Below are 22,915 nucleotides of genomic sequence, written 5' to 3' on the forward strand. Positions count from 1 at the left end.
CTCCAGGTTCTGAGCCATCAGCCCGGAGCCTGACGCGGGGCTCGAACTCACGGACCGCGAGATCGTGACCTGGCTGAAGTCGGACGCTTAACCGACTGCGCCACCCAGGCGCCCCGAATGTCAACTTTTAGAAGTCCATAGCAACCTTCAATAACTGTCTTCCCAAAGGAAGGGCTCTACTGTATTTTGTCACTTAACAGTTGGCTTTATACAGTAGAAGCAATTCATAGATTGCTCATTTAGAAATGAATTTCTCAAGGCCCTAGATTTCAAAAGAGCTTTGCTAACCTAAACAGAAAGGCATTTTCCAACCTTGGAAAGCTGCATCTGAGAGGTGTGTGTGTGAGAGAAGTTCCCTTTTTTGCCTGGTATCCAGGTACCTCTCATTTACAGTGAATTAGTATGACGGTGCTAAGGATATAGACAGTTGTTGAAAAGGCACACTATTAACGCTTTAAATTTAAAGCAAAGGAAAAGACTTGTCTACTCACCATGATCTAAGAAACTTAGGAGTAACTCCAGAGAACTCTCTGGATGTTTTTGTCTTTGATTCTAGCACTCAGCAGGCTGAGGCTTTCTGAAAACCTCCTGGGTACTATTCTTCCGTTGCTGGGACTCTTCCACCTGGGCCTCAGCCAAGTCTTGGGTTGGCATTGGCCTTTTAAGGGTCCTGGCTTTGCTGTCAGGTTATGACTTTTTGCTGTGAATGACGAAAGCTGTCTTGGAAACATTCCCATTCGGACTTGAGAGATAAGGATTAAGGAATCCTGCCAACACATGGGAGAGCTGATAGGGACCAGCATACTGCTGGAAGCCACTTTGCCAGTCCAAGGGCCTATGACCAGTGAGAGGCAGAGGTAGACTTTCCATTCCCAGGGGCCTGTTTAGATCATATTAAACAGTTACTACTTCCTAACAATGGAGTTCCTTTGTGTAACAGGATTTAGGTTTTCCCAAAATAAAGATTATTTGTTCTCCAAGTGTGCTGGGCTATTACAGAGGTCTTTGAGAAAGCCAGTCATTCCTGGTTAAGTTGCTTGGGGATACAAGGCTTTGGCAAAGGATAGGGAGGTATATATCTTGTCTCATTTTGGAGATGAAAAGCCAGAAATGTACTTGACGAGAGTACTGTTGACAGCAGGAAAGAGCCTTAATCTAGTGCAAATTACTAATTATTAGAGGATCCATGACTTCCCAAGGTCACTCTGAAATTTGGTAGCAATCCAGGGACTAGAATTGAGGTCTCCTTCTCGGCCAGAATTCTCCACCTGATGTCTGCCTCTCCAGGGCAGATGTGCTGGAAAGCTGCACTACTTAGAGAAACACCAACCAGAAATGGCTCAAATAAGACAGAATGAGATGCCCAGGACAGAATTTTCACCTTCAAAGCCTCTGTACAAGGATATGGTATTAGACACCTGATGTTTTCACCCTACTTCCCAAACATGTTTTTAATAGACTATCTCAAGCCGCAGGGGGCATAAGGGAGACAAAACCCACTGATTTCACTTACTAGTCAGACTGCAGCCGTGGCAACAGAGATAAGGTGATGTAGGCTAACTAATGAAGCTCAGCAGGAAATCAGTAATAACATTGACAAGAAAAACATCCTGGCATAATTTTTAAAAAAAATAAAAGTGCCTAAAATGAAAAGTTTTTGTTTTGTTTTTAACTGCAATTTTTGCCAACTGTGCTTGGTATTCTGTGACCAGTGCTGTTTTCTTTTTATACAGTAGTATTAGTGTTCTAATATGTGAGGGAACCACAAAAGGCCACCCTCATTCAGTAGCCTGGTTGTAGCCACCCCTCTCACCCTGCCCTAACAACCTAGAAATAGGCTGGTCTCCCAGAATCCAGGCTGTGGAGGAGAGAGAACCTACAAAGGACTTGCTCTTGGTGTAGAGCATTCTTGTGTCTAGTTCTAACAAAATGAGAGTTTTCATGACATTTCTGCTTTGACAGTACTAAGTGCTGCAAGATGATCTTGAATGAGGGTTTTTCTGCTTTGTTTTCCTAATGAGAATCTGCTTTGCTTAAAACCTAGGACTTCATTCGTATTAGTCACAGAAGACTGCTTGGCTGTATGTTAACCTGCCCCTGGCAAGTGTTAAGTGTTTACTAAAAATCCAGCAATGCTGGAAGATTGGAAAAGCTCTGTGGTTTCTCCCTTACAGAAATTGCATTCATCATGTATTTGAGGAGTCACGTTTCAGAGATGAATATTTTTACTGTGTACATGATTTTTCCCTCCAGGGAAATGGTTAAGTTGAAGTATGCTGTCATTAGCTTGTGAATAGTAAAACTTGGTGTTGGTCACTAAACTTGAATTCTCCCTGTAACAGTCCCAGAGTTTGAAAATTCAGATGCTTCTAGGGGCCAGAAGGGTAATATAAGTGTTTAAAGCAGTCCCTACTCAGTTCCAACTGATTGTTGCCTTATTTTCTTACAGGGATGAGCCCAGTATTGCTAGATTGGATTTTCTTTTTAAATAAGAGGCCAGAAACCAGATTTTTAGTGAAATCTCCCCATTCTTAAATGTTAATAACTTACTCTAAAACATTTTAGACATGTTGTCTAAATAAAACAGACCTGGGCCACATGGCTTCTGATCGAGACTTTCTGCCTTGCCCAAGAATTCAAGCAACATATTTTACTGAAATAGATGTTGCATGATCTCTTAAGTTGTGTAAGTTTTATTAAATATCTTTTTTCTCTTACTAAAAAAATCTAAAACATATACAACAGGCCAAGAATAACCATTCTAAGAAAAATGCTGTCAGTAAATAAATGTACCTTGGAGTGAAATACAGAAGATTTTTGTTTCGTAAATTATTCCCAGTTGTTTCAGTTTGGCATACAGTGAGGATGCAGACTTGTGTCTGAGAACTTCCCCCGACAGAAGGGCCACACAGCTCCCCTTCCATCCCCCCTGGGCAACCCCTATTTCTTACTGGTGAATATTAATATTTTTTTTTCCTACAGATGGACTCACATGTCTTTTTAGTGAGACAACTTTCATTTTTTTTAATTGGAGAGTTACTAAGGGAATGAAAATGAAGTGTAAGACGTAAGGTAGAGGGTGTCTGTATGCAACCTCTATGCCCACCCCTCAGAAGCCTTGAAGCTTTTGAGGTACAGACCCTCCGAAGGGTCCTTTCAGCCCTGGAAGCTGAGACCTTGCTGAATTTTGAAAAGCAATTTGGTCTTGGACATCATAGATTTACCTCCAGATTAGAATGGGTTAAAACAGATTTACAGGTGGTTGGTTACTTTTTTTTAAGCCAACTGTGATACCATTAATGTATTTCTAACATGTAAACTCTTCATACATTCTCTTAAACATCACAGTGAAAAACAAGTACCCGTATGTGTGATAGGGCAGGCAGAGGGCTCCACCTGCTCTGTCCTTGGTAAAGGCCCTTGGCCACACTGGTGAAAATGCCGACTTCTCTTCTGCATGAATACAAATGTTGTGCCATCCCACTGGAGCACCGGTGGACCCCAAAGGCAGGGCAGGGGGAGGGGATCTTTTTGAAATGTTTCCAGCTCTGTCCAGCTGTCTTCCAGCCTGGGAGTGCTGCATAAAACTATAAGGACACTGATGAGACCATGGATCTGTTGCCATTCTCTAGGGAAGACTTGGCTTGGAGTATGGCTGCCTGGATTCTAAAATGTGTCCTTGACTCCATGGAGTAATTCTTGTAGTTTTGCCTGGAAGAGATCAGAGAATCAGACATAAAAGGCTGCTCGAGGAAGTACTTTTCCTTCAATCTGAACTATAGGAACCTACTAGGCCAAGGAAGATTTTTAGAAGCTTAAATCCTGGTCTGTCTAAAAGAGTTGGGCCTTGCCCAGTAGGGATTAACAGAAAGGATGGGTAGTCCCTCACCCTCTGGAACCAGTCTTATTCCTGTTGAGTCCCCAAGCTTGAGGGAATGATTTGAAGAAGTAAATGCATGAGGCTGGAAGGCAGGAGACCTGGGTGTGACCAGGTAGTTGTGCTGTGACCCTGGGTAATTCACTCCTTACTTCTGGGATTCCAATTCTCACTGGCAGATAATGAGGGAATTGCCTTCTACACCAGAGCTGGGTACCCAGGGACACAGGCCTGGCCTCTGGACTACCATAATGCCCTTGCCAGCACCCTCTCTTCCAGCTTCCTGTGCTCCTCTGCCACCAACCAGGGTGAAGCTCCTGAGGGGAGGAAGACCAAGGCTATTCAAGCCTCCAGCCTTACTTGGCAGTTTCCAAGAGTTTGACAGCCTCTTCGTTTCTGCCTTGCTCCATGAATAGCAGGGCCAGCTCCAGCAGGGCATTTGGGATCAAGTAGTGGTCATACTTAATCTTCTTTTCACTGTGGGACAGAGGAGGACATGTCTTATAGGCTCTGCCCTTGAGACATCCTATAGGTTCTTGAGCCTTCCCCCAGAGGGAGGATCTAATCCATGCCCTCAAGTGGGGGTTCCTGATAATGAATTCTGGTTGGAGGAGGTTTCCCTTCATAGCCACAGAAAGGCTTAAGATCCACCACAGAGGCTTCCAGTCCTCTGCACCTAGAGCCCCAATTCCCTAACAACTTCTGGCTCATGCCATGTATTGCCCATGCCTGCCTCTGTCCCCAGTGCCCTTTGTCCAGGTTAAATGATTTACTAAATTGGGAAGTCTATGGTCTCCATTCCGGCCCTTCTGACTCACTCTCGTTGGTCTGCCAGAGATATCCTTTTGAAGCCCAAATCTGCCCTGCCCAGTCACCTTCCTGGATCTTTTCTGTCTACAGGATCATGTTTAGCCATGTAAGCAAAACATCCAGGACTTTCTCAGTCTAGTCCCCCTTATTTCATCTGTACCTTTTCCCTCTATAACTTCACCCAGGCAGCAGAGGACCTAATCACTGTCACCCCAACCTCAGGTATTTTTCCTGTGTCCAGGCTTTTTTGCAGAATGCTGTACCTACTCTACTTAAAACTCCTGCCTTTCTTTCTCTGCCTGATGGAACTTCCCAGTTAAAATGGCATCCCTGGAAAGCCTTTCTTGGTATCTTGCTTTACATATAGGTCCCTCCTCAGGGCACCTGCTGTCCTCTCTGCTTTCCTGTAACAGCCCTGGTCATACCAGATTGAGTTGCCTATAGCTGTCTATCTGCAACATTTGTGCTCCTCAAAGGTGGAATTGAATTACAAACTCCAGGAGGCACCATTCACCTGAAACTTTTGTGTGGATACACCCCTGTAGTTGGGCAATCTGGTGGCCCTAGGGGATGAGGTCTGAATGATCTCTGCCCAGCAAGAATCCTGGCATAGAAGAGACACTAGTAAAAGTGTAGTGAATGGGGGTAGGCTAGGGTCAAGCACTGGAATGCATGTGAGGAAGGAGAAACCCAATTCTACCCAGGAGATGTGGGCCCAGCAGTAGGCCATCTGGAGTGGGAGCAGCCTCAGAAGCACTTACTTGGAAGAAATGCTCCTGAAGTTCTCCTCAGCCTCCTGAACACGGCCTAGGTATTTCAGACAGAGGCCTTTCAGCAACTTCACCAAGCATTCATCATCCACTGAGTACTCATTCTCTGAGAACAGGGGAGTGAGGGAAGACAGGCTTGTTTATTTCTGCAACAGTTCCTGCACGGAGCCCCTACTCTGCTGGGCCCTGGGGACAGAGAGGTAACTTACACATGGTCCCTGTCCTCAGCAAGCTCACATCTGGGAAGTAAAGACAGATACTGAGACAATGACCGTACAGTGAGATTAGGATTGACTGAAGGAGGCCCAGGGGTTGTGGGAGCCCAGAGGCGGCCTTGACCCTACCTTGGGGGACAAGGGACAGCTCAGAGAAACTGCCACTGAAGCTCAGTCTAGAAAGGCAAAGGTTCATTACCTGGATAGAGGAGGAAGGACATTTTTGGTAGAGGGAAACTTTAAAGACCTGTGGTCTGACTCAGCCTAGCAAGTTCAAAGGCTTGAGGGTAGTCACCTGGGCCCTTTTCCAGCATCTCTTCAGCTTTGGTGATAATCTCAAGTATCCCATCTGTGAGTTCAGGCTGCTTCCCAATCACAGCGTAGCCATTCCAAATGTACATCATTTCCTGAGGGTAGGGGAGCAAGTCAGTCAGGTTTCCTCCCCAGTGGAGTCTTGGTTTCCCCAGCTGTAAAATGGGCAGCTCAGATTAAAAGCCCTTATAGTTTTAATCTTTTATGCCAAGTCTCAGCCCAGCCTATGTAGTTGTGGACTTGAAGGGATCATGGCAGGGAGCCTCATCACTTTTTGGGATCTCACCTTACACCAGTGTGGATTTAAGATGGGCCCGTATCCTTGATGTTCTGCTCACAGCTGCACATAGTTTTCAATTACTCTTCTGTTCATGGCTTCCCTGGGTGTTCAGCTCTTTCCCAAACCTCTCTGTCAAAACTCTTTCCCCATACTTTGAGGACCAGGCCTTGACCCACACTCTCCAGGAAGTCCTCCCTGTTCCAGCTGGCAGGATAAATATTGGAGGAACCATATTTACTTAAGCACTTCAGGATTTCCAATAGCTCTTAAGACTGTGTCACCTTCTCTTTTCCCTCAAGGCACTGGGCTTGAGTTACCCTCATAAATACTATGAAACACATCTGGATTCCTTTCTTTGCCTCAACTCTCAGGAAGCTCAGAATACTAAATTAAATATTCATTTATAGTAAATGTGTTAGCATTTCCTAAACTATGAAACCAGGGAATAGATGTGAAAGTGATTTGTATACAAAAAGTTCTATAAAGATGTTACTATGTTTCTTGTTATACTCCAGGGATGGAATTTAAATTTAGAACCAGTATTCCTCAAAAGGTTTATATGGTCCCAAGTTAGCAAATATTCCATTAAAAAAAAGAGGCCTGTGGCCAGTTAAGTTAGGGAAAAAATCATCTTCATGCTTACTCTTGAAGACTTACAACATATTATTACATAAAGACTCCAAAAGGTGTATACAGCAAATAAACTTTTTTAGACTTTATTGAATACATTTAATCCACAAAACTATTTTAGGCATAAACAAACATTTTGCAGATTACAGTTTGGGAAATTCTAAATTTTTGGTATAGTTGCTTCCCCATTCCTTTCCTTCCCATACCCCCCCATATGATAGTTTTATTATGCATTTCAAACTATAAGCAGTTTCAAAATTTGTTTAAAGATATCCAGGATATAGAAGTTCTGTATTAATATTCAGTTTATTTATAAAGTACTTAACACATTTTATCAGCTAATTCTCTTAACTGCTCTATGAAATGGGCAAGGTATATATTTTACATTAAGGGAAAGGGAACCCTATCCAAGGTCACACTGTTAGTGAATAGTGGAGCCAGGACCAGAAAAAAGCAGTGCCCTTTCTACTTTTCGGGTTACCTTAGTATTTAAACAACACTTTTAACAAGCTGGAAACTTCTGATGCCAGCTCAGATCATGCATGGAATTAGCATCATACAACACTGGTTCAGAATATAGGCTCTGGAACCATTCTAGATTTAAATTCTAATTCCCAACTCACTAGCTGTGTGACCTGGACAAGTTATTTTTATATTTATATCTATTTATTAGACATCTTTCTACTTATCTATTAAGCATTATTATCCCCATTTCTAAAATGAGGATAACACCAGCACCTACTCTGAGTTGTTTTAAGGACCAAATGAGGCAAGGGGTGTAAAGAGCCTTGATCACACAGCAAGTGCCCAATAATACTGTCAGCTATTGTTATTTCAGAGGTGAACAGAACACGGTCCCAGGCCTCAAAAACTTGGTCCAGTGAGGGGGACAGTGTAAACAATTATAATCATGTGACAAGACTGAAACAGACTGGGTGGGAACAGAAGCAGCTGAGTGATGCCCCTGCCTGGGCACAGGGGTGTGAACCTGCTCTTTCATCTTGAGGCATCTGAAGCCTGCTCACCTGTTTCCCTAGCCCCACCAGACCAGGACTTTCTCAGGCAGGGGATGGCTCAGACTCATTTGTATGCTTCCCTAACAGTCTCAGATAAACTGAAATCCTTTCCAGGCCCCTGAGGTATGAAGGTCTTGCTTCCTCATCCACTTCCCCCTTGCCATAGCTGTATCTCTGGCTCTCAGATAATCCCCACAATCCCAAACAAGTGCAGAGACAGTCAAGACCTTCCTACTTACCAGAGCAGGGATTGGCAACGAGATTGGTTTGGGAGAGAGGTAGCGTCTGGACTTCCGGATGGCAAACTTCTCTGTAGGTAGAGATTTCCCAGCAATCTTGAGCTTCAAGCCTGGCACTGCTCTGTGAAAGAGATGAGGAGGGTGAGAAAAAACTAAGGACCGAGATCCTCAACCTGCCCAGCCTCTGCTTCGCTCCTCTCTGGGCTTTGGTTCCTCAAGTTTATAGGATAGTGTTGGACTCAGCCTGTGGCTATGGCCTGCCCACTTCCTGAGGCTAGGCAAGGGGCCTCCTCCACATCAGCTGGCAGACATGAGAATGTCAGCAAACTCCCCAGGCCTGCTTTGCTGGTTGTCTCACCACTCCCAGGCCTCATTTCCAGAAGGCCAGAGAAGCCTGACCCCAGTTTCACAGGGAAGACTAATACCCAGAGAAAGGGAAGGACCTGCCCAAGACCACACAGATCAAACCTTTAATTAAGTCCTGCCACGTGAGTTGTGGCCTCAGCTGTTTCCAAAGGCAGAATAAAATGTGTGCAGCTGGGCAAGCCTCCACATGGGGGGCGCCCCCCCCCCAAACCTCACCCATTCAGCTCCATCCCACACTCCTGATTTGTGCCACAGGCACTGGGCGTGGCTGTGACCCTCAGGCTTGAGCCATCCAGGCCCAGGAAACAGCTGGATCTAGTTGTGACTTCCCTGCCAAACACCTCCCCTGCTTATTCACTATGGAACCTCTCTGGGCCCCAGTTTTCTCATCTCTAATTGGAGATAATGATATGAAGGGGAGTAGAATTTGTTACCCCAGAATATGCCTGTGTGACATAAGGATTATTTTAGGCTGATTAAGAGACAGCAGATATAGGAAAAGCTCTGAAAACCGAGTAGAAATTTCTCTTTTGTAAGAGACATTGTTTTTTTTTTTTTTAATTTTAATGTTTATTTTTGAGAGAAAGCACATGCACGAGTGACTGGAGGGAGGAGCAAAGAAAAGGGAGACACTATCTGAAGCAGGTTCCAGGATCTGAGCTGTCAGCACAGAGCCAGGCATGGGGCTGGGCTCGAACTCACAAACCATAAGATCATGACCTGAGCTGAAGTCGGACACTTGGATGTTCAACCTAGTGAGTCACCCAGGGGCCCGAGACAATAACATTTATAAGGGAGACCTCCATTTGTAGGGGCATCTCCTCTGTACCTGGAAGAGGAGGAAAAGCCCTAGAAACTCTTAAAGGAGGCAGAGACTTAAATCTGCATAACAACCTTATCCCTCCTTTACTGTGCTTTGCCTGGAAACCTCCCATAACTGGCTCCCTGTCTCCAACATCTTTTATCTTTAGCTGGAGATGGTTTGGGCGATTTCAGTTACTGTTTTTCCAGAAAAACTGGGTCTCTCCATGTGTATAGGAGGTATACATGTTATTAAACTCTGGTTTATTTTTCTCTTGTTAATCTTTTATTAATGGGGGGCGGGGGGGGCGGTGGTCTCAGCCAGTCTCTAGCTAAGAACCTAAAAAAGTAGAGGGTAAAAAAATGATCCTTCCTCCCCACAGATACTTAACCTCACAGGCTTTCTGGAAGAGTTATGAGATTGAGAAGTGGAGGCACTGGATAAATGATAAACACCCTACGACTGTGACAACAGTAGCTGAAAGCTCAGGTTACCACAACTTCCAGGTCTGCAAATTAGGGTCAACCCTCACCCATGGCCAGAGGAAGGCCCTAGGCTCCATCCTCAGCCTGCTGAGGCTGAGCCCTGCTCTAGACACTTCGCAGAAGGCAAATAGCAATACAGACTAAGAAAAACAGCCAACATTTAGTGGCTCCAGGCCTTACACCAAGGTTTTAAATATAGTCTCTATTTCATTCACAAAACAACTCTGCAAGGCAGAAGTTGTTATTCCCATTTTATAGCTGCTGAAATGGTTCACAGTGACAGCTAAGAAATGGCAGAGGGTGGATTTCATCCTGTCTGACCTCTTTGGACAGCAGTGTCCACATCTGTCCCATTGACCAGAAGAAAGAGACTCAGTGGAAAAGATGTTGACAAGCCACTTTCGTGAAATGGGGGGAAAGGCCTCTGAACAGATTCAAAGAGCTGGAACAAGCAGCAGCAGGAGATGGTGGTTATGGAAGGGAATGGGGCACATGGGGGAATCCTGAGTGAGGGTCAGGAAGCCCAGAGCCAGGGGAATTAAGAAGCCCACCACCACCCTCCCTAGTGCCTACAGCTCAGGGCAGCTGTGGGCAGATATGGCTGAGGCGTAGGATACAGTGCGTTGGTAGGACCCACCTAAACAACTCCACTTCATCATCCCCGAACGGCTTGTAATCCTCCTTCCCAAACATGCTGAGGTAGGCAGCCTTCATGTAGATGTAGGTGGCCTGTGCAAGGCAGAGCAACAGGTGTGAGCAGCCGGCCTTCCAGTCAGCCCCAGATTGGCACAGATACCTCATTCAGACCTCACTAGGCCAGCACAGTAGCCAAGCCCCAGGGGAGAAACTGAGGGTAAGGAAGCTGAAGTACCTTGAGGACTTGAGCTGGGAGCTAAGTCCAGGAAAGGCCCATGTCTACTTAAAGTAGCTGCCCTCCCTCTGAAGCAGTGGAGAGAAGGACTCAAGCAACTAGTGGATGTGCAGGGCAGGGTAGGGCAGTGCTGAGGCAAGGACAGATATACAAAGAGGACAGTAAGAGCTTTGGGGAAGCAATTACTTTAGATTGGACCCCTGAGAACCAGTGGGAAGATTCAGAGATCTGAAAAAGGACCTTTCAGGCAAGGGCAACAGCCTCAGCAAATCCAGGGAGGGGCAGAGATGTATAGTAAGAAGCATAAATCATAGCATAAATAGCATAAATCATAGAATGTGTAAAAGAGATGTGAGGCTGCAAGAGTGTGTCAGGGGTCGGCTCAGGGTCCCTGCCTTTCTGTGTGCCAGGCACTGTACATACACCACCCTACAGGATTCAAAAGACCATGTTAGAAAGGAATCTGTACCTCGCCTCTGCTTCCTGGGACTGCAGAACTTATGGGGGGGGGGTGGCAGCAGCAGAGCTGGAAATGATGCTAAGTGTGTGTGGCTTTAAGGATCCACACATTGGATCCACAGCCAACCCAGACAGGGAAGGTGCAGTTGTGCAGACCCCTATCCCCACCTCCAGATACATTCCTTCCCCGGAAGTCCAACACCAGAGGAACCTGGTTCTGTACTGCCCTCCAGTGGCCAAGCCTTGAACCTCAGCTCCTGCTAGCTGGGGCTCTTGAGGAAGTACCTGCGGGTGGTCTACAAAGAAGTGTAGGGGGTGGAGAAGGAAAGGGAGCAGAACATCCTGGAGTCTAGTCTCAGGAGAAGGCAGAAAGCAGCCTCCACCAAGGGCACCTCCCAGGCTGAAGCCAGGGTTACTCCCAGTTGCACTCTGCCCTCCACACTTTCACCCACCCTTCAAAAAATGAGGAAAGGCTGGTCTTTGAGGGGGTATGGGAAGAATCTACCCCCTCTGAAACTGTTGCCCATCCTGTCTTTAACCTGGTGTCATCCCTACCTTCTCCCTCTCTGCCCTGGAACTGAGTCACCAAGTCATGATGATCTTACCTCCTATAGCTCTTGAATCCCACTTACTGCAACCAGCCTCCACCTTGGGTCCCTGCTCCAAGCCACCAGGGATGTCTTTCTACTGCCCTTGTCCATACGGTCTCCTAACCCATCTCCTTGCTCCCACCCCTGTCCCTGAAAGCCATGTCCACCCCATTGCCACTCTGATATTTTAAAGTCAGATCATGTCAGTCCCTCTTTGAAATCTTCATATCCCATCATGCTTAGGATAAAATCCAGACTCCCTGTCAATGGACTATGAGCCCTTACCCTATCTTCCTCAGTTTCCTCTCCAACTTTATCTCCTGTTGTTTCCCCCTCACACACATCACTAGCCACAATGGCCCCAGGGCTGTTTCCAGAACATATCAAACACACTCAGCTTCCCCCTCCCTCATGCTTGCATTTTCAGTGTCCTTGGCCTGGAATGCTCCTCATTAAGATACCCACATAGCTTTCTCCTGCACTTCATTCTGGTGTCTTCTCAGACAGGCCTTGCCTGATTTTTCTTTACTACACATACCAGCCTGACATTATTACACTGCACATCTATTTGTGTGTTTCTTGTCCCTCTTCCCACTAGAATATGAGCCTTGAGATGGAGGGGTCTTTGCTCTGTTCACTGCTGGATGTCTTCGACCCGGCACATGGGGTGCCAGCAACTGCAGGAGGGATTTCTTAGAGCACAGATCCAAGCCACACACATCAGGGGCTCCCCCACTGTTAGACTAAAGGCCTAACAGCCACTCAAGGCCCTCTGCTTGTCTGGCTCCTCTTGTGCCATTCCTTCCCCATCAGTCCTGTGCCATCCCTCTGCCTGGGAAGCCACTCTCTCTTCTCACCAGGCTCAGCCGCGGGCTTCCTCCAAGAGCCTTCTCCTACCCCTCAGCCACCCCAAACAGCTTACCCTCACTGAATCACCAGAAGTTAGGATGGATAAAGTAACCTAGAGTTCTGAGACCCACAGACATCCAAGTTATCAAAGGATGCTATGCAGCCACACTGCCGCCTCGCCTGCTGGGAGTCCTGTCTCCCAGGCTTATCTGATTGCCCAATGACTCCACACATTTATTTTGCTGCATTACTCTACCAGGGTCTGTGTAAATAGACAGTACTTGTCCTCAAGAAGCTTACAGCCAGTGGCCTGGGGGAGATCCCTCTGCAGCCGCCTGCACTCCCACCCACAAACCCCTTCACCTGGTGACACAGAACCTCTTGGCAGCACCCTAGCTCCTGAGCCTCTGTCCTTGCTGTTCTCTTGGCTCCACTTCCTCCACTCTGCCACCCTAATTCCTCCTCCTCTGTCCTCTTGACTGGGCTACCCAGGGCTGCCTGTGAGTTCCCCTTGGATTCCCCCACTATAGCCCTGAGCACACCACTGTCGCAGAGCACAGGAGTGAAGGCTCCACAGGGATGCTTGGCACAGTTCAGTCAGAGGAATGCAGAGCAGAGGGGCTGGTGCATATGGCAGTGACCATAAGCTTAAGTACCTAAAGCTGGAAGTTGGTGGACTCTGATGGCCAAATGCTACAGATTAGGAATGAATGAGGCCCCGAACTCGAGGCGCTACAACCCCCACTCCCAGAAAACACTTCTGAGGGAAGCACTGGAGAGGGAAGGGGACCAACCACCTCAAAGTCACACAGCAGGCTGGAGATGGAGTTGACTCATGTCCAGATTTCTTGACACCTGGGAGGCTGGCGCTCTCTCTGCTCCTCACAGCAGCTGTGAGGCCACCCCAGGCCTCTTCCCTGTGTAGGTGAACCCAGCTGCCTGCCTTCCACCATAGGAAGGCTTCTAGGTCACTTCAGTTCAACGAGGTTCCTTCCCTGATGTTGTTTTTCTCATTGGGAGTGGGAGGTGAAGAGGAATGAATGTCAGGCCCACAAAGGCTGGGTCTGAGAGTACACCTTCAACAGCAGGGTGGTCTCAAGGCAAGAGGGGCCTCCTCCGTGGGACTTAAGGAACAAGGGAAAAGCAAAGGCCTCTGAATCACACAGAACTGTCTTCAAATCCAGTGTCTGTCACCAACAGCTGTGTGGGCCAGGAAAGTCACATACCCTCTCTTGGCCTCCAGGTCCCTTGTGCGTCCAATGCAGATAACTTCTACCTCAGTGGGTGTAGTGTGGAGGAAATGGCAAATGCTGGGCACACAGAGCTCAGTGAAAGCCTGCTCCCTCCTCCAGCTCTGCCTGCCCTGGACCTAGAGAATTTCCTTTCAGCTTGGTCTCCAGGCAGGGGTACTGAAAAGGGACTTCCATGCAGAGGTGGGGAGGGATGAGAGGGATTTAAGGTCACTGAGACACATATTCTATACATTTGCCAATACCAGATTGGACGCTCTCTGATGATCTCTATGATTCTGACTCTTGGTTCAGAATTCTGTGCTATCGTTACTATGATGGTAACATCTAGTACTTATTTTACCACTTACCCTAATGTTGTAAGTTTTCACCTATGGTAGACATCTATCTGCTTTGCTTTACTTTGCCTTCATGGTATCTTTTTAATGCTTCCCCCAAACCAACACTTTTTATAGGGACATCACCTCATTTTTTTCCGGAGAACCACCCTTCTACTCTTGATCCATGAGGGGTCTTCCCACCCCTGTTTCCAGGCACTGAAATGTGATCTTTGCTAGACCCAAGAGCCTCTGTTGTGGGACTATGGTTGAAACTGAAGGGAAGATATTGAGTTAGGAGCAGGCAGTCCTTGGCCACCCTGCCTATCACATGGAGAGAACCTGCCTGCATAGCAAAGATGTCACAGAGCAGAGGACAGCCACAGATGGAAAAACGCCAAGCTGAAATGACATAATTTGAATTCCTGGATCCAGCTGTACCTGAAATCAGATGTGCCTAGAATGTTTAGTTCTATGAACCAAAGAGCCTTTTGTGTTTTTTACCTGCATAGTCCAATACAGTGGCTACTAAACCCATGTGACATTTTAAATTTAAATTTGAACTAATTAAAATTAAATAAAATTGAAAACATCTAGTTTCCCAGTTGCACTAGCACACTGCAGGTGCTCAGTGTGCCCATGTGGCTGGTGGCTACCACAATGGACAGAGCAGAAATAGAACATTTCCATCATAATAGAACATTCTGTTGGACAGCACTCACCTAGACAGTGTGAGCCATGCTTCTGTCCCTTATGACTAAAACTGTTGACTGATGCTTTGTAGTTCTAAACTTTATCTGCTCCTCATGGTCTTTAGTTCCTTCCAACCTATTAGAATTTATGGTTCTATTTAAAATTCCAGCTGATTTTCAGGTTTCAGTTAAGGGTTTGGCTCTTATGGTCTGGAGTCTTATGGCCAGGCTGTGTTGGCCCGGTCCCCCAATGACCCCAACACTTGGTGTCAGCCCACCTTAGACCAGGAGTTCTCCTTGCTGAGCAGGTCGGCATAGAAGTAGGCCATCTTCCACTGGCCCTTGTAGGTGAAGCACCACATCAGCTCCCAGTAGCACATGTGGTGGAACTGCTTCCAGTGCTGCTGGGCCTCACAGCACTCCTCGAACCGCTGGATGGCCTGTGGGCACCTGCTGGTCAGCCTCATGGCCCCACCACCCCACCACATCACATAGAAGACCCAGCCTTTTCCACTGGTCTAGTCTAGCCCTGTGCCAGGCTTAGGGAGGGAGGGCAGGCCGCAGCACTGGGGAGATGGGACAATTCTGGGCTCCAGTCCTAGTTCTACCCACTAAGTCTCACTTCCTGCCCAACTCTGGGACTCTAGTCTTTCAGCACAAAATGAAAGGATGGGATAGAGCTATAATGGAAGGATAGGAGGCAGTGGAAAGTTATTAATATTAAAGCAGCATAATAATGTCTGCGCCTCAGAGCAGACTCCAAAGTTTCCAGTAGCTCTCATGAAAGGAACCGGACCTAGGGTATCTGTCCTTCTGCTTGAGGAATCAGATCCAGGGCCAGCTGGAGACCCCAGAACGCCACACTGTAACAGTCCCTCCTGGGTATTCTGCCAGACCCATGACCCTCCCCTTCTAACCCCTTCATTGGCTCCGTCCCACCTATGGAGTCCAGACTCCTTAGCCAGGCCACCAAGGTGCCAATCTCACACCCTGGCACCACTACTGTGCCATTCACAGTGCCCATCGTCATGCCCTGAGTAGGCCTTCCCACCACTCTTACTCACTCAAAGACCTCCCTCTGCAGGGAGCTGCAGTCTTACAGCTCCTTGCCAGATCCTACTCACCACAAATGCCACCTCCTCCCTCATCTTCCTAGACTGTCTCATTCAGAATTGCTTCTCCTACCCTGCTGTCTTGTTGGTTCTCCCTTGGAGCACTCCTCCCAGTCTGCCCTGTCTCTAGTGTGTCTGTGTCTGTGTCTGTCTGCTTACTGGTCTGGGAGACCCCAAGGAGTCGCCAGCACTGGCCCAGACCCCCATTACTCACTGTGTCAACATTGCCTTTAATGGCTTCAATCCGCCCCGCAAAGAACAGGAAGATGGCACCCTGCAATGACACGCACGTGGGTCTGTGTGGGTCCACAAGGCACACATTGGCTGGGGGTGTTGCAGCAGGAAGCAGGGGCTCACCTTAGGATATCGCTTCAGGTAGGGGTTCAGGAGCTTCTCTGCCTCCTCAATGTTCACATTCCCAGTACCTAAAGGAGGTGAAGGGACAACACACATCACCACCACCAGCTCTTGTAATCCCTCCAGCAACCCACTAGGAGCTTCTCAGGGCCTCTATTTCCCTCTCTGTGAAATGGGGATGATAATTCTTCTACCTCCAGGATGATGTGAGCATTAAATAAGATGATACAGATATCATCCTGGGACATCACAAGACTCAATAACAAAGAGCCATGCCTGCCAAGGTGGTGCCCAGGACCCCAAGGACCTAACTACAGTGCCCTCACACCCTGCACAAGGTGGGCATGGCCATCCCCATTTCACAGATGAGAAAAATGAAGTTGGAACCTGGTCACATTGTGAGGAAGTGAGTGGTCAGCAAGCCAGGCCCGAAGACAGATGATGTGGCTCTGTTGATTCTGGTGTCAGCGCCCCATCCCCAGTCTTGTGGACCCAAGCAGGGTCTGCAATCCCTTGCCATCTCATCCCCTGCCCTTGGAGCCAACCAAATCCCAGAAGCCCCAGCTTTTGCCCAGGAGGCGCACCTACCGAGCACAAAGGTGAGGAAGGTGTGGTAGCAAAGCAGCAGCATGACACAGAGCACAGCACGGAAGCTGTGCCCGGATGCGCCCTCCTCCAGCTGCAGCAGCCCGTAGTCCTGAGGGAAGAGACCGACAGGCTGAGGCCAGCCCCAGCGTGGGCAGGGGCCTGGGAGGTGGCTGGACAGCCTTGAGAGCAGTGCTGCTGGAACGGGAGTGGGGGGGTAGTGGGAGGGGACAGCGCCGGACTCCAGACACATCTGGAATCCTGATGGCCAGGCCTCCTCTAGGGGCCTCAGCAGCCTTCCTGGGGGGCAGGGGACACTGCTGCCAAGGCCAGGGCAGAGGCTTGGGTCCAGGTGTTCCCTATTTCTGCAACAGCCCCTTCCCCGTTCCTGCCTTTGTTCACCTGCTTGCCCCCATGGTGGGTACTGAGCCCCTGAGCAGTCCCTGGTGGGGGAGGAGGAGGAGGCCAGATTCCATTTAGGCAAATAATCCTAACCACAGTCTCAGGGCATAGATGGGGCCAAGATGACTGCAGTCTGGGAAGGCTTCCTGGACAAGAAGACTCTAGAGCCTGGCTGGGGAAGAGGAGAAGCCAGATTCCACTTGTATCCCTTCCTGTAGTCTCTGCCCATCCTGTCTGTTCTCCAGAGTGTTCTTGTTCTTTCTAATACACAAATCTGACTTACCTCACCCTTACCTCAAACCCTCCAAAGCTTCCTTGCCTTTAGGATAAGACAAAGCCAGAGCTGGTGCCTGAGGGCCCTCACACTCTGACACCGCCTCCCTCTCCTCCTGGCCAGGCAGGCCACATTATCCCACCCCTTGGCCTTTCTCATCCTCTTCCCTCCTGTCATCATCCTGAAATCCTTCTCGTGACCCAACGGCCTTCTTAAGAAAACAAAACTAAAAGGGACCTTCAGAGCCTCTGGCTACTGTTTCCCCAGACTGGGGCCATGGACCACAGATGGCAACCAAGATTTTAAAGGTCTCCAGACAGACATGAGGCATAGAGTCCCAAGTAAGGGTCTTCCCCTCTCAATTCTCTGTCTTCATGGCATCAGGGAGAAAGCCTCAGTCCCGTGCTGGTGTGCATTCAACATCCCTGTCGCTCTAAAAACCTCTTCTCACAGGAAAACAGCCTCTACAGATCATACAACCTGCTTTTGCAAGATTGCTTGGCCCTCACTATATCTATGATTATGTTCTTATCGTGCCAAATAATATGGGTTTTCTATGTAGTAATGTTTCCTTTAGATAAACTTACATAAAAAATATGAACCATTTTTGGGAAGAATAATACATAAATAATAACAGAGGTCTGCAGACATGGCAAAAATCAGGAAAGGTCAGAGGAAGTTCAAGTTGAGAGGCAGTGATCAGTCAAAAAAAAAAAAAATCCCCTTTTTCACCCAAAAAAGGCCCAGAGGAGGTTGGCTTTTGCTCTAAATCACAAAGAGAAGGAGATGAGGCTGGAATGACCCAAGGCTCCTAACTTCCAGGCCATTGTTCCTTCTGCCACATGGGGCCTGCTCCACCAGGGAGCTCCCCCTGATCTGCTACCTAGTACTTAGACTCCTGCCCTTAGCAAAGCCTCTGGGTGCTTCAGTCCTCTGGTTTCTGACCTCAAGGTCTGCAGGGCTTCCCTCAGCCATTTCCCACACAAGAAAATGGTCCCAAGGGAAAGAACCTGCTTAAGGTCTTCCAAAGGGAGGAGGACCAGGATCCTGACACTGGTCAGGCTCAGAGAACATGATTCCAGACCACTGCACGAAGCTGCCCTTCATACCCACCCTTACCCTAGAGCCTCTTCACCCTGTGTGAGGCCAGGCAGGTATCACTGGCCCCATCTGATTGGAAAGGAGACTGAAGCTCAGAAAGGCCTGGGCCTTGTCCAGGGCCACATACTGAGGGGTGCTGTGCCATTACTGGCACACAGATCCTGCAGCCCCTCAGCCTCACCCTGTTCAGCTGAGCCACTCAGAGGTCCCAGAAGTCAGGTGGTTACCTTGTTTCCTGAAAACCCCACAAACTCCAGCAGCCGCAGGATCCTGGTAGGAAGCATGGACAGCGTCTGCAGGAACAGAGGCAGGTGGGCCTGTGGAGGGGCTGGAGCTGTCCCTCCTACTTCCCAAGCCCCCAGAGTCCTGGGGGTAATCCTGGGGGAGTAGAACCTATCTCCAGAATGCCCACAAGAAAGCCCCAGGTTTCCCATAAAGCCAACTTCCCTAGATAGAGAAGCAACTACAGTGTGACAATTAGAAGCAGACTGTGTCTAAATCCTAATTTCACCATGCCCACTGGGTCACCCTGGGCTAGCTACATATCCCCTCTATGACTCAGTTTCCTCATCTGGGAATAATGCCCCCTACCTCCTCGGGGTCCTGTGAAGATGGATCAAATTAATATATGTAAAGCATATAATGGAGCCTGCACATAATAGTTAGCCATTATTGTTGTTACAAAGAATCCCTGCTCTGCACCAGGGCTCCATCATTGCATTTGATCCTCAGAACAGTCCTGCAAAGAAAGATTATTGCCCCTTTTGACAGATGGAAAAATAGAGGCATGGATAAGTGACAGGACATGTCTAAGGCCCCACAGCTCATCAGAGGGGAAGCCAGTTCTTAAACCCAGGACAGTCCAGCTGTAACTTGCTAAAGCATCCAATGAACTCTGCCGTTTGTACTTCTCAGCACTTGGGCCAAGATCCCCGTTCTCATTTTACATACAAGGAAACTGGAACCCAGAGTGGGGCAGGGACACCCCACCACCCAAGGCCTGCTCTTGGAACAGACTTTGTCTAGAGGGGAGAGAGCCATCCCCTGCCACACACACTTCTAGACAGGTCTGTGGACACCCAGGGCCAAGAGTCTAAATTTTCAATGAGCAGCTCCTCCTCTCAGGAGTAGGCTCAGAGCCTCTCTCACATTCCTTCTGCCTAGGATACCCTTCCCCACCTATAGATCCTTCAAGATCCAGCTCAGATACTCCTCGCTCCTTGAAACCTTCCCCAGCTCCTCCAGGAAGGGTTCTTGGCTCTGTCCCTGCAGGTTGCCTGCTGCTTCCAGACCTGTCTCCCTCCCCACTACTGGTCAATGTTTAACCACCAGCTCTCCAGGATGGAAAAGGCCCTGATTTATTGTGTTTGTCTTTTTCTGGTCCTATAAATACTGCCACCATGGTGCATTTCAAGCTTTCAACTTGACTTGGGAAGAAATGCACAGAGAGACTCTGAAGCACCTCCACCCCACCTCCATCCCAGCTCTGAGCTCCCCATGACATTGGCAATGCATCTGCTTTATCACTAGGTCCCAGGATCAGCTCAGTGCCCAGCATGGTAGGCCAGCAGAGACCATGTGAAGGTGAATTCCCACTCACCAGGTTGAAGGCTCCCACGCCGAGCTTCACCCCTCCTTCAAAATGCCTGTGGTTCTCTCCCTTACAGTATTGTGAGGACTGCACGAGGCTGTCCAGCTCCCTGTGGAGACAGGCAAAGTCCTTTTCAGCCACATAACAGCGGCTAGGTCCCATTCCAGCTGGGACTAAGGTTGTCCCCCACTCCCAGCTGATCTCAGAACTCCCTGGTGGTAGACTGATAACAGTTATGACAATCAGAGAGCTGACATTCAAGGAATTTCTGACCCCGTCTGCCTAATAACATAGTCCTTGCCCCTGAGCGTCAGCTTTATCAGCCCCAGCACACTTGCCTTGTCCAGCATCTAAGCATTTTCACATGCTCTTCATTCTGTCTAGAACAATTTCTCAACTTTGGCACTACTGACATTTTAGGCTGGATAAATTCTTTCTTCAGGTAAGGAGGGGGCTAACTGTATATCATAGGATGTTTGGCAGCATCCTTGGCCTCCACCCACTAGATGCCAGACGTAACCTCCCCCCAGGTTGTCATAACCAAAATGTCTCTGAATATTGCCAAATGTCCCAGTGAAGAGCCACTGGGCTAACTATAACACCCCCTCCTTCAGGAAGTCTACCTGGGGTCTCTTGGTTGAAATCCACCCTTCTTTTTCCTGGTCATCAATTGCACAGAGTCCATATCCCAGCCCGTCTTGGGCAGGACAGAAGCTTTAAAGATGTGCCTGCCTCTTTCCCAGGCCATGAGCATCTTGAAGCCTTTCAATCATCAAACACTGACTGAGGGCTCCCTGTGTCAGGCACTGGACGACAGCTAGAAGCAAAGCCACCAAGTGGCTGCCGTCACAACTCTCCCACTCTAGGGAACAGATCCTCCCCTGCCCCCACCATCAAGTCACTGTGGGGGTGGAGGGGGGCTTCAAAGGAGAAGACTCCTGGGGTTTTACCCAGTCTGGGGTTCAGGGAAGGTTTCCCTGAGAAGCTGACACTTGAGCTGAAACCCTAGGGATGGGATGGTTAGCCTGGCACAGAAAGAGTGTTCCCAGCAGAGATACAAGCATGTCCAAAATCCCTGAAGTAGGAATGAGCTCAGCATGTCTGAAAAATTGAGGGAAGGTACAAATGTTTGAGGCAGAGTGGGGTGGAAGCTGTTGCTAGGAGGGCTAGGAGGAGCTCCCGGAATGACTCGGGACTTTATCCTAAAAGCAAGAGGAGTGTCGGGAACTGGTAAGGGGGTGACCTGACAAGGTTTGTGCTTTGGAAACATCGCTTTGGTAGCTGAAGAGACTGGAGGGGGCAGAGCACAATTCCAGCACAGACCCACAAGGCCATGCAGTGTACATATACTACATGGTGTGTTACATCCCAGTGGTACCTTGAAATCACACTCACAATCTCTCTCCAGGGAAACAGTCACATTAGATGGAGAAAATAAAGATGATAAGTAGTCTCAAGTCAATTCAACTTTTAATAGAAAGTGAGTTTTAATGCCAAACTTGGGGGAAGAAACTGGGCTTTCAAAGCTTTTTTTTTTTTTTTTAATTTTAGAATTAGAGACAAGAATTGTGGTGCCATGTTGAGTAGAAGTGTTCTGGACTGAGTCTTATTTCTTTTATCCCTAGACAAAGCCTGTGCTTGGCCCAGTGCTGAGATGGCATGGAAATGATCTGGCCCTCAGGGAGCTCCCAGCTTGGGGAGGCTGTGTGTGTGGACACCATCCCTGTGTACTAGAGGGGTCCAAGGAAGGCTTCATGGGGAAGGTGGCATTTGGATTGGGCCTTAGTGGATACGCAGGGGTTCTGCTGCTGTTCTCAAAATTACTGTTCCTGTGTCTGTCTCCTAGCCTCTACCTCATCAAGGTATTTGTGCAGAATCTGTCTTATTTTCCCCAGGGTCAGGCATAGACTCAGGGGAACCAAATGAACAGATATACCCAGGAAACCACGTAAATAATATTCTGGAAAACTGAGGTCCCGAGGGTGCAGAAATCTGCCTGAGGTCACATGGCATTCTAGGCATCCAGCATCCAGCCAGTGCTACCTCCCACAAAGCAGCCTAAGAGGCACAGGGTAGTAGATGCTGTGGCCCCAGGCTCCCCCAGACCAGCCCCACTCACTTGTAGGTCTGGTAGCTGTTTCGAACTTTGATGCCGCCCTTGATGAAGCTCACCATGTTCTCATCCTGCAGGAGGGAGAGACGCTAAGAGTCAGGCTGGGTGGGTAGCCACAGGCTTGAGAGGGATCATACAAGGCTCTGGGCCCGGCCTGCCCCACCTTGGGCCCAGCTCTATGAGGGGTTCTGGGCAGCACTCAGGGGTTAGCCAATCCAGTCCTCTGTAACCCCTGGGACTTGAGATGAGGATCTGCTTGCCAAACAAGACCTCCAAAATGTCCAGGGCCTGGAGGAGGCACTCCCGGTGGTTAACAGTGCCTCCTCCAGGTAGAGGAGTTGTGGGAGAGCAAGAAGGATGCTCAGTTTTGGACTATTTGTGTTTTCTACAACAAGCATCTATTTGTCACATTTGTAATTTAAAGCACTAATACCTACAGCCCACTTGTAGTTCCACTCCTGGGAGTACATGAGTATGCCCTAGAGAAACGAACAAACATGGGCTACAGGAGTTACCTTCAAGAATGTTCACTGCACTACTCTTCACAGAG

At 48.4% G+C, this 22,915-nt stretch overlaps 1 protein-coding gene across 12 annotated transcripts in view; it reads right to left on the reverse strand.

The window, feature by feature from the left end:
* Positions 1 to 2,665: 2,665 nt before the first annotated feature.
* The window catches only part of TTC39A (tetratricopeptide repeat domain 39A), a 55,124-nt gene continuing 34,874 nt past the window's right edge, over positions 2,666 to 22,915 (reverse strand). For 10 of the 12 annotated variants that reach the window (XM_040470198.1, XM_040470199.1, XM_040470205.1 and 7 more), the window contains 13 exons: positions 22,372 to 22,436; positions 20,262 to 20,361; positions 18,889 to 18,954; positions 16,888 to 16,996; positions 16,300 to 16,367; positions 16,157 to 16,216; positions 15,109 to 15,270; positions 10,440 to 10,531; positions 8,150 to 8,270; positions 5,968 to 6,139; positions 5,449 to 5,563; positions 4,238 to 4,354; positions 2,666 to 3,711 (listed from right to left, as the gene is read on the reverse strand). In XM_040470198.1, coding sequence (XP_040326132.1) covers positions 3,588 to 3,711; positions 4,238 to 4,354; positions 5,449 to 5,563; positions 5,968 to 6,139; positions 8,150 to 8,270; positions 10,440 to 10,531; positions 15,109 to 15,270; positions 16,157 to 16,216; positions 16,300 to 16,367; positions 16,888 to 16,996; positions 18,889 to 18,954; positions 20,262 to 20,361; positions 22,372 to 22,436 — 1,371 coding nt within the window. In that variant the 3' untranslated portion in view covers positions 2,666 to 3,587. Of the gene's footprint in view, positions 3,712 to 4,237; positions 4,355 to 5,448; positions 5,564 to 5,967; positions 6,140 to 8,149; positions 8,271 to 10,439; positions 10,532 to 15,108; positions 15,271 to 16,156; positions 16,217 to 16,299; positions 16,368 to 16,887; positions 16,997 to 18,888; positions 18,955 to 20,261; positions 20,362 to 22,371; positions 22,437 to 22,915 lie in introns of those variants that run through there. The other 2 variants (XM_040470202.1, XM_040470210.1) reach the window with 2 other exon arrangements.

Source organism: Herpailurus yagouaroundi, unplaced genomic scaffold (assembly GCF_014898765.1).
Source record: "Herpailurus yagouaroundi ecotype Mexico unplaced genomic scaffold, PumYag 77, whole genome shotgun sequence".
NCBI classification, from domain to species: Eukaryota; Metazoa; Chordata; class Mammalia; order Carnivora; family Felidae; genus Herpailurus; species Herpailurus yagouaroundi.